The sequence below is a fragment of the Saccostrea cucullata genome, unplaced genomic scaffold, assembly GCF_032062105.1.
Source record: "Saccostrea cucullata isolate Sc308-1 unplaced genomic scaffold, CSIRO_AGI_Scuc_v1 ctg28, whole genome shotgun sequence".
Taxonomy (NCBI): Eukaryota; Metazoa; Mollusca; class Bivalvia; order Ostreida; family Ostreidae; genus Saccostrea; species Saccostrea cuccullata.
Window position 1 is genome coordinate 742643 of NW_026939565.1, and position 11044 is coordinate 753686.

At 35.2% G+C, this 11044-nt stretch overlaps 1 protein-coding gene across 2 annotated transcripts; it reads left to right on the forward strand.

Annotated features, from left to right (window-relative positions):
- Window positions 1-6959: 6959 nt before the first annotated feature.
- LOC134253214 (uncharacterized) lies at window positions 6960-11021 on the forward strand. 2 transcript variants are annotated; one of them, XM_062735728.1, is made up of 6 exons: window positions 6960-7116; window positions 8609-8960; window positions 9402-9491; window positions 9581-9727; window positions 9855-9904; window positions 10025-11021. In XM_062735728.1, the coding sequence occupies exons 2-6, from the start codon at window positions 8615-8617 to the stop codon at window positions 10160-10162; spliced, it is 771 nt and encodes a 256-aa protein (XP_062591712.1). In that variant the 5' UTR covers window positions 6960-7116; window positions 8609-8614; the 3' UTR covers window positions 10163-11021. The 2 variants fall into 2 exon arrangements, with proteins under 2 accessions (XP_062591712.1, XP_062591711.1); XM_062735727.1 differs by having other exon boundaries at window positions 6987-7116; window positions 8592-8960.
- The last annotated feature ends 23 nt before the right edge of the window (window positions 11022-11044 follow it).

Genomic DNA, 11044 nt, shown 5'->3' on the forward strand with positions numbered 1-11044 from the left:
CTTGGGGTCATGATTTGAACAAACTTGAATCCACACTACCTGAGGATGATTCCACTTGAGTTTCATCTTTCCTGGCCCAGTGGTTCTTGAGAAGAAGATTTTTAAAGATTTTTCCTACATATTCCTATGTAAAACTTTGGTCGGTCATTTTGGCCCCACCCTAGCCCTGGGGGTCATGATTTGAACAAACTTAAATCTAAACTAGAGGTACTGTGAGCGATGAGCTCACTAAATGATACCCCCCGCCTCCCATATGGTTATAACTGGTGAAAAAGTCCATGTTTTCCTGTGGCTGGAAAACCCAAAATATGTGTCGGATCAAAAAGTAAAATAGGAGGTGCACAATGGCAATATGTAATAAAGATTCTGTGAAAGTTTCATCAAATTTCATTCAGTGGTATGAGAGGAGTTGCGGATAAGAGATGGGTACCCCAAAGCGTAACAGACGGACGGACGGACAGACGGATGGACGGACAGACAGACGGACGGACGGACAGACGTACAGACGGACGGAATTAACGATTACTATATACCCTCCAGCTTTTCAAGCGGGGGGTATAAATACCCTCCAGCTTTTCAAGCGGGGGGTATAACTACCTTAGAATGATTCCACATGAGTTTCATCTTGCCTGGCCCAGTGGTTCTTGAGAAGAAGATTTTTTTAAAATGCCATTATAAATTCTCTAATTCATAATTATCTCCCCTTGGAAAAGGGTGTGGCCCTTCATTTGAACAGACTTGAATCCCCTTTACCCAAGGATACTTTGTAGCAAGTTTGGTTGAAATTGGCCCAGTGGTTCTTGAGAAGAAGATGAAAATGTGAAAAGTTAACGACAACAACGACGACGACATACAACGGACAAATTTTGATCAGAAAAGCTCACTTGAGCCTTCGGCTCAGGTGAGCTAAACAGTGAATAATTGAAGATTTAAGTTTAAGGGTAAATGATTCACATTTACACTTAGACTTGATCTACATATAATTGAATTAATGTGATCAAGAGAATAGCAAAAATCAGCTCTTTTTGTACCCAGCAAAGTAAGAAATCACTGGTTTTATCATTATGACAAAACTGTGTCAATGAACATGCTGCATTTGACTCCCCCTTTTTTTCATACAAGACTTTTGAATTTTTTTTTTCAGATAAAAATTCTTACCATTTATATCTGGATCAGGACACTTGTCTTTTAATGTATTGGGGTCCAAAAAAAAACCTCCTCTGCATGTTGACAAATGTTGCTACAAAAAGTGAAAGTTAATCAATAGTAAATTATTTATAGCTTTACCCAGGTTTGTTATGCAATTTATATAATTTGGACCTCTCCAACACATGGTAAAAGTATCATGTTGTGCATGCTTAAATGTTCTGTATGAACTTTCTGTTATGAGTTCATATTATCATGACCCATTACCTTTTTAAAATATCATTATGCAAAAATGTGTATTCATTTTGTATACATTAATTGTTAAAGTAAATATGATAGAAAAATATGTGTGATAATATTTGGATAAAAAACCCTTTCCTTCTTTGAATACCTGGCACTTTTATACATACTCTTTAGTTTAGACTTATTTTGAGTAGCACACTATTTCACAACTTGCTGCACAATGCCGCAATTCAAAAATTAATTACATGTACGCAAATCAAAGCATATGTGCAGTTGAATGTTGAATATTTTTTAATTAGAGAAGTTATAATTTTTACTCCATCGCTTAACAACTGTTTGAACTTTCTTAATTTCTTTACACATATATATATGTATGACATATCAAACAATAAACATGACTGTTCCTAGTTAGAACATTTTCATTCATTATTCAAATTTCTATTATAAATTCTATATAGGTCACTGTAGATATTGACAGCAATAAGAGCTGCAACTTCGATGTCCAATTTTTTTTATATTTACTATTTCGAGAACTGAGAAAAATATTTATAATCTTCTGTTGTTCATATTTGCTGCATTCCGATGAAAGAACTTTTTATATCCTATGATTAAAGCAAGCTAAAGATTGCATTATCATTGTCCCGTACAATATTGATTGCTTAAATAATTCTAATTTGCTTGTACGGAAGTCTTTCTTCTGAACACTTTAATAGTACTTCATTTTAGTCTTACTGAGCAAAAAGATTTTAATTTAAATACAAATCTAACATTATTCCACATTATATCATTTTTATGGCAAAACAAAATCCTTTAAAATGCAGCTCATATTGCTTGATGTAGAGAATGAGATCAGATATTTGGCCTACCTGTCAACATGGTCAGATCCTTCAGTTTCTCGTCAACGTCAAGGTAGCAGAAGTTTGTTAGGCCTATTCTTCTTCACCATTTTAACCATGTTAACCCCCAAGTTATCCGTTTGTCTTGGATAGATTCAAAACTTTTTAAATATACCAGCGTATACATGGTCAACATGGACATGAGAAAAAATCCACATTTCACAATCAAACCTCCAGTCGGTCCATAACTTTTTTCCATACAGCCTGATACTATAGCGTTTCGGTAGGAGATTTAAAGAAGCGCAAACAGTGTGATGGATCCTTGATACAGTCATACAAATAAAATACTTGACATACAAGGAACGAAATGTTTCAAAAATCTCCGAAGGCGAAGTTGCATTGTCCTATTGGCGACCCTGACACATTTCCGCCTTTTTCAGATGAAGACTTCCACAACGGGAGATAACTCTTATACACACTTACACATTCTTGTCATCTTATTTTCTTTGATCATTTTTGGAGTAATTTTAAGTTTTATCAACTTTTGAATTTTCAAAGTCTTTCTAAATATAAATTCAGACTAAAATATGTTGATTGGTCATCAAATGAATCCATATTAATAGTATTTGATTATTTCTATGATACAAAAAGAGAGCTTTGCTAACATGCTTAGGTCATCATTTCAACAATTTATAAAATATATCTGCACTAAATAGCCAAGGGTGAATTTTTTATATTTGATAGAACATAAATCAATTATTATAAAAAAATTTAATTTATCAAATTATTTTATCCCCCGCCGCTGTACCACTGTCCTAAATATCCATATTTATTCTGAAGTTCAAAATTTCGCCTTACATATGGCTTCAGTATAGACGGCAGATAGTTGTAATCATTATGAAAAATAGATATTTGTATTTTTTGACATATATGTATTGATGAAATAATAAAATACTGTTTCGAAAATAATTTTGCAGTAACTTTATCAGGCCTCAAACTTTCCTATTTTTACCTTCTATATCATGCCAATTATTGCTAAATATAGAACTGGGTTGTTCCTAAAAATAGAAACACGTGACACACTTTTAAGATTTATTTTTTATATCCTGATACAACCCAGATCTTAAAAATATATGAAAAAATGAAAAGCTCTATACACCCTTTAGGACAATTTTTCAGATTTTGCATGCTTTTCTCAGAGACAGGCTGTTAAATGAACATTGTTTTAGTCTTTTTCTTGGAAAGAAATCAGACCAAAACTATAGGAGGAGTAGTATCTTGAAAGAAATTTCAATTTTTAGTAACCATGGCAACACTGGTCTTTGAAATCAAAACTGATAAACAGAAGTATGTATCTAAGTATAGTCTACTTGTATGCCAAGTTATATTGAAATATTTCCATTTCTAATTTTCTTCTCTGTGATAACTCTTTGAAAGTTAGCGGAGTTGGTTTCTTGATAATTCTACCGGAATGTAAATTAAGCAGGTCGATAGGTCAGGAGCTAAGGAGGCCTAATATGCTTGCAAATCTTGTGCGCATCTGTCTCTGTGTCTGATGCTAAGGAGGCCAAATATGCATGTAAAATCTCGTGCGGCTGCCTTTGTGTTTGACGTCAGTGGGCGAGGACTATTGAAAATTGGCATGGGAGTCCTCGTGTAATTTAAATCGATTAGTCATACATTTTTAAAGTCTGAATCTACAATTTTATTTCACTATGAAATGAAAATATAAGGAATCACTGACTAGTTAGTATATAGTATGCCAGGGACATCAACGATAGTGGGAAACATGGGATAATTTATGCATAACGGGCGAAGTATAGTATGCTTCGCACGTTATGCATAAATTATCCCATGTTTCCCACTATCGTTGATGTCCCTGGCATACTATACTAACTAGTCAGTGATTCCTTAAATCAGGTCAAAACTGTAGAAGGAGTAGCGTTTTTGAAATATTTCCAAAAAAATCTGTTTTTAGTAACCACTGCAACACCGTTCATTGAAATCAAGAACCGATATACAGAATTATGTATCTTAGTGTAGTCTACTTGTGTGCCAAGTTATATTGAAATCAGACCAAAACTGTAGGAGGAGTAGCTTTTTGAAAAATTGTTGAAAGACAGACGGACAGACGATCGACACCTTGCTATCGTACATCGTACAAACTCTTCTGTTCCTCGACCAGTGGAGCTAAAAAGGAATCAACAACCAAATGACAGCAAATGATAAGGAAATAATATCAGTGTGATTGAGCAGATCAAAGAAATTTTGTTATCTTGCAGTCTGTATATATGCTTTTGGGTGGAGATGGAGGGGGGGGGGGGTGTTATCAAAAGAAGATTCCTCCCTTATGCCCACACACTTGATGTAAGTTATGTAAAATACACTGGTTGTATGTGTTTGGTTGTGGGAAATTATACATTGTTAAAGTGAAATCAAACTGGTTGCTAGTTGTATATCTGCACCTCATGAGTCTTGAAATACTGAAAGTTTTGCTCATAAAGGGAAAAATGGGCTAAAAAAATATAAATAAAGTGTCTAAGATACGAGGACAGTACTGTCTTAGGACTAAATTATTGCTCTAAATAAATAAAATTTTCGCACATTTTCAATGAGTAGCGGCTATACAGTACATAATACTTAAGCAAGGCGGATGAACAATGATGTAAATTTTCAAGAGGTATATGAATCAAGGATCCATTATATAAGTACATTTAAGTACTCTCTCCCGCTCTTGTTCTCTCTCTCTCTTTCTCTTTTCTCTCTTTAATTTCTACAGCCGGGAAGGGGGGGGGGCTAAGTGTATAAAAAATTATACCTTCAATAAAACCTGACAAGCAAAAAAAAAAAAAAAGGAAATGTCTATTTCCCACACGCGAAAATCCTATTTTGGGGGGGGGGGGGGGGGGGGGGGTAGGTAGGTTCGAACTTCAGTACCTAAATTTAAATTTTTTTCCAAACACCACCAGTTTCCCCCTTTTTCAACTATACTGCGACGTGTCTGTGGAAAGTGGGGGGGGGGCTAAACCTACGCAGCAATATTCAATGTCTATACTAAGTATATATTTGGAAAAAAAGTGGGGGGAGGGCTAAGCCCCCCTAGCCCCCCCCCCCCCCCCCCCCGGTTCCGACGCCTATGCAGGAAAAAGAGTAGAAGACAAGCAATGAGGAATATGCATGGAAAACAAATGTCTAAGTACGGGGGATCAGTTCCATACTTTAAATGATATAGTGTATAATATTACGAGTCGTTTGTGCCTTTGCAGACCTGTAGAAACTGGGAGGGGATATCACCTACCCTAGGGTAGGGATTTCGCATGTCAATGACATGTATATTAAGTACTGTAGATCACCAACATTTTGTGGGGTTAACATGAAGTATTAATAACCAAGGCAAAATCTTAACAAGTGCTTTTTTTTGCCCAGGCACTATCTACAGAACTGTAGCTCTCCGAAAAAATATATTTACAGACCGGTTTGTCAATATATTTTTTCAATGGAGAGCTATAGTTCTGCAGCTACAGACACCTTACGAATGGATGGTGTGTACTCTTCAACCCCTAGCTTCTGAGAATTTTTATTAGACACAAAAGGTATCAAAAATGCATGATTTTCTAGCCTATCATTCTTATAATTCGAATCGAAATCTTTAATATCTGGTTTATATCATTTTGATACCATTTTCCGCTTCTGGTAAGATTTAGATATTGGCCTTATACGGTATATAAGAATTAAAAATACGATATATACCATGTAAGGCCAACGGCTTCGCTTTTAGTACGCAAAAATTAAGTTCTCACGAATAAAAATTGATACACAGTATAAATAAATATTAAACAAGACGTTTCAATATGGATGTGCCTCCTTGCTAACAACGTCTAACTTTCCCCCTCTTATACTTTTTGTGCTCGAATCTGCAGTGCGTCCGCCCCCCCCCCCCCTTCCCTGAAATTTTCAGAAATTTTAAATATGTATTAGTTTAACTAAAAGTAACCTTGCCCTCCACCCACCCCACCCCTGAAAACGAGGACGAGTGTTTAGTGGGCATGAAAAGTCATGAATATGAAGCTTTAGTAGAAGCGAGCACGAATCGGTTTTCTCATATTTGGGAAAGGAGTCAAGTTTTTATTTATTTATTTATTTGCGTCCTTGAGAGCTTAATGGGCTTTCGTACGTGTGAGCGCATTTAGAAAATAAAAAAAAAGTATTGGAATCATTCATTGAATGCTACAAAAGCTTTATTAGGCCACCCATAAAAAATTGTTTGTGTGGAATTGCCGCCTGGGGGGGGGGGGGTGGTTCAGACACAGGAGGAAGGGAGGGAAACTATTTTTTTTTTTTAATTGAAGATACCAGGTAAATTCTAATTTTTTTTTATAAATATCTCGGTAAACACATTTTCCGAATTTAGTATATATATAAAGTATTTACCATCAACAAAGAAACTTAATTTTGCATAGATCTGACACTACATTTCAGTGTTTTGTATTGTGCTTGTGATAACGGGCAATAACAAAAATCTTCCTACTTTTGGTCAATAATTTGTTTTCAGGAGGGGGCATTTCAATGAGGCGGGAGGCAATTCCAAACAAACAATAATTTTATTTTGGCCTTAGAATCAACCTATTGGGGAAAAAATTAGAATGCATTATGAATAAACCATACTACCCCTATTTAAAATCAAACGATTTTAAAGTACTTCATTAAAACTTGTTCTATATGTATTATTATATAGGCGGACATTTAAAATCCTGTGTCTCGGTAAAACCAATTATTTAAACCATTACAATCCAGGAAGTTGTTGATTCTTCCGGGGTCAGCAGTCACAAGATTGCTCTATTTCAACATTTATTCTCGCTCAAAGACTGAAACTGCATCACTCCTTTCTAAGGTAAGGTTTTATTACAATATTTTCTACTGATATTAACCTAAACGTGCAAAAAGAGATGGTTAAATTTTAAAGTTATCTGTTTTGTTGCCCCCTCCTTGATCTAGTTTTCTCGGTGTATCGTGTTATACTGTCCATATAATGAGAGGAAGTAAAATCGGAGGGGTTTCCTCTCTGTTGAAGTTTGTTCATCTGAAATATTATTGCGCTTTCATACCCTTTTAAAAACATATCTGAAGGTTTATATCTTATATAACATGTGTAAACCCAAACACAGGTATTTACTTGTGGTCATATTTTTAATTGCTTATGATTGGTTTGATGATCACTAACACAGCTATGTCTAACTTGGTGAAGTTCCCTTGAGTAAGTCATGAAGCACTTCTCAGATCTACATGTACTATAGCATTCAGAGTATAACAACACATTTTGCACATTCAGGAAGGCGTAATTTGTTTCTCCCAGAGAGGATTAGAATTCTTTCATCTTTCTGCTCCTGAAATTTTATTCATAGACCTAGTATCGTGTCCCTTTTTGTGTATTTGTGTGTGTGTGTGTGTGTGTTGGGGGGGGGGGGAGGGGGGAGACTTAATGCAAGAGCTATACCGCAATAAGTGTAAATCATACGTGATATTGAATGTTTAGCTTGCAAGCATATTAATTTTCCACAAAATTGCACCCACTCCGTTCGGAAACCCTTGCCTAGCGAAGATTCCACTCCGTAAGATAAAAACTCGGTCGTTAACTTTGCTCATTAACCTGCATACGCGTCGAAACGGGTGGGGGCTTACCCTAGTTTCCTATTCAGATATACATATTATATGCAATGGAAATTGGGGCTTATCTTTTTTGTTGGTTTAGCCCCTCCACTTTCTATACCCCCCTCCCCCTTTCCACTGACTTTCAATTTGCTCCCGACGCCTTTATCCTGCTTATTAGTAAATAAAGTAACAAGAAGATTCCCTTCTAATTTCTCGATAAAAGGAGAAAACAATTTTACTAAGTTTGAGGGCGATTTTGAATGATGTTTTCAAAGATTTTTAAGCCATTAAATTCAAAGATCAATCATTTGGCTGGCCATGTCTACAAAAATATTCTTTAAAAATCGTTCCTTTAAGTGTCATCGGAATATAGTATAGATAATGGGCACATAGCCCATCTAGATCTTGTCAGTCTGAAAAAGACGATTTCTATATAAAGAATTCCGATGAGTTGTACCTCTAATCTTATAATATATACATGTACACCTGGAAGTAATTCGATACTCATGGGCATCTCACGGAATTTTATGTCACGTTTAAATCAGAACGGGAAGTTTAATTATTAAAGTATAAATATTTGAAGAGATGTCGCCTAATATCTATTTCATTTTACGAGCCTTCACGTCCAGGTAATAGTGGAATGGTGTATTAATTAATTTTGGATAGAAAAATTTTACTTCTATTTATCGAAAGTATTGTAACATATATTTTTATAAGTGCCATTTTTTGGTCAGTTGAAGATGAAGAGGCTAGCAGTACAAGTGCTGGTCGCTGTCCTCCTGTTTGTCTCGCTTTCCCTGTCCCAGGAAGACGGTGAGAAACGCCCCAGCTACATCGTAGTGGACAAACAAATCAACGTCAGGGAAATCATCCGACTAGGAGGGGGGCGGGTCCAAGATCAGAATGGTGTTGAGGAGTTTGAGGCCCCAGAAGAAGCTGGATCCTCCCAGGGAGCATCGGTCTCTTCGCTGTTCTCAATGCTGGCCAACGCTGCTAAATTAAGGAAGATAAAAAATATGCTGCCGTTGTCTGGAATTCAAGTCCTTGATGCCGCAGACGATGACACCGGAAAGGCCATAAATTGTGGTATGATTATAGATAATTGTTCAAAGTCAATCAAGAGTCGCAAAATGAAAAGCTGATGAAAAAATAGGGGTTACATATATTTACTCTAGGGACGTAATATCATTTTGATGGGGGAGGGGAGACAAAAAAGGAAAGTTGTCCGAACTTGAAAATCCTATTTCGCAGAGGGGGGGGGGGGTCAAACTTCTTTCAGTAACAAGTCTTTTTTCATACACTACTACCTTATCCTATTTGACAATTCTGCATAAAAGGCCTGTCGATGAACATTAAAAAAGGGGGGGTTAATAAAACAGTAAAAGACTCCCCAGAAAAAAAGAACTTTTAAGTGGTTGTAATTAAAATATGTGAACACTTATGAAGAGGAATAAATAAATTTTCTTTTATGCCTTAATTTTACAGGGTCAGGCTATAAACAAAACTTATTTATTTTCTTTTTTTCAGGACCAGAAGGATCACACATAAACGTGACCTGGAAACCCAAAGTAATCGACCCACAAAAATATGTTCAAATTTATCTGGACATTGTCGATCGTAAGTATTATAAAATATCTTCGGTTCTTTTTTATTAACAAAATTCCAGTAATTTTTTAATTTAAAAAATTCTTTACTTTGCCAAACAGCCATTGACTTCGACAAGGGTAAGGCCCATGTAGATGTATACATGGAAGACAGTCCGGACCCTATTTTCTCCGTGGACCAAGATATGGCTTGCGCCGACATTCAGAAAGCAGTTGGAAAAATCTTCACTTGTCCAATCAAAAAAGGAGGTACATACTTACTGCCTTTTTACTTCATAGCTTGTTGCCTATTTGAATTTTATAGCAAGACTGGAATTACAGATTAGAATTCTTTATAAAAAGGACTGGAACTAAAAATTAAATTTAAATTTTATAGGTCATCAATCATTTTCTTTCCAATACAAAGACCTGACCAAACTACCAACCGTAAGTAAACGAATCTCCTAACAGTATTTTAACTACTGAATATCCAGTTCTAGATGTAATATAAGTTCTAATCATATCCATGTCCATGGGATTAATGACTGTTGATGTTTTCACTTTCAGGGAAGCTATACTATAGTATTGAAGATCTTCAGCTATGCTGCCAACCCCAACCCCCTGTTTGCCTGTTTGAATGTGACCCTTCAGATCAAGCCTTCATTTAAACAGGCTCTTCACCCACTTCCACAAACCATTGTCTAAAATTGACATTGTTAATTCTCCACAGAGGACAATTTCATGAGGGAAAAAAACATGTATTTTAATACATTCTAACATTTTTTAGAGTTAGCATGTCAGTATGCTTTCATTGTAAATTTATTTTGTGATTGCTGTACATGTAAAATGTTAAGTACATGCAGAGTCGAGAATAGATGTAGAATAAAGCATCAACATCACCAACAGAGATTTTCAGGGCTTTGTACATGTATTGCCCTGTTATTCACATGTTCACATATCTGTATGTACCTTGTAATCATTAAATTCCAAATGTTGGATGCCTTCAAAAGAATCTATGCATAATAATTCATGTAATTACTGATGTCTTCTTCATTGTCTTATACCCATATAGCCTTCATTTCATTTTATTTTGCATTTAAGACAGAGATGTAAATAAATTTTAATTAAAAAAAAATCAACTCAGTTTCCACAAACAAATACATGTACCTAACTGTATTCAATAATTTAGTGCAAAGCTGAGTTATATAGCTTCATTTTTTTAAAAAGAGAAAATTAATTTTAATTTATTCATATTCATGTTTAAATGATGCATATCCAAGAGGAAATAAACACATTTTAGTGTTTGGCGAAGGTACACTTTATAGGGTCTGATGAAATCCATTAAAAATTCAGTGTTCAAATGCATTCAAGTATTTCCTGTGTAAGTCCCATTTATTTGTAATGTCTGATTTCTAGAACCACTCATTTTAGAATGTGTTGCATTGCTTTCTTCCATCGTATCAATTTTCTTTGTTGTTTTTTTTTTCATTTTGTACATTTTCCTCATCATAATTGTACATTTTAATTATTTTGTTTTAAAATAAAATTCAGTTGTTTCATTTATTATCTGGAGTTTTGCTATATTAA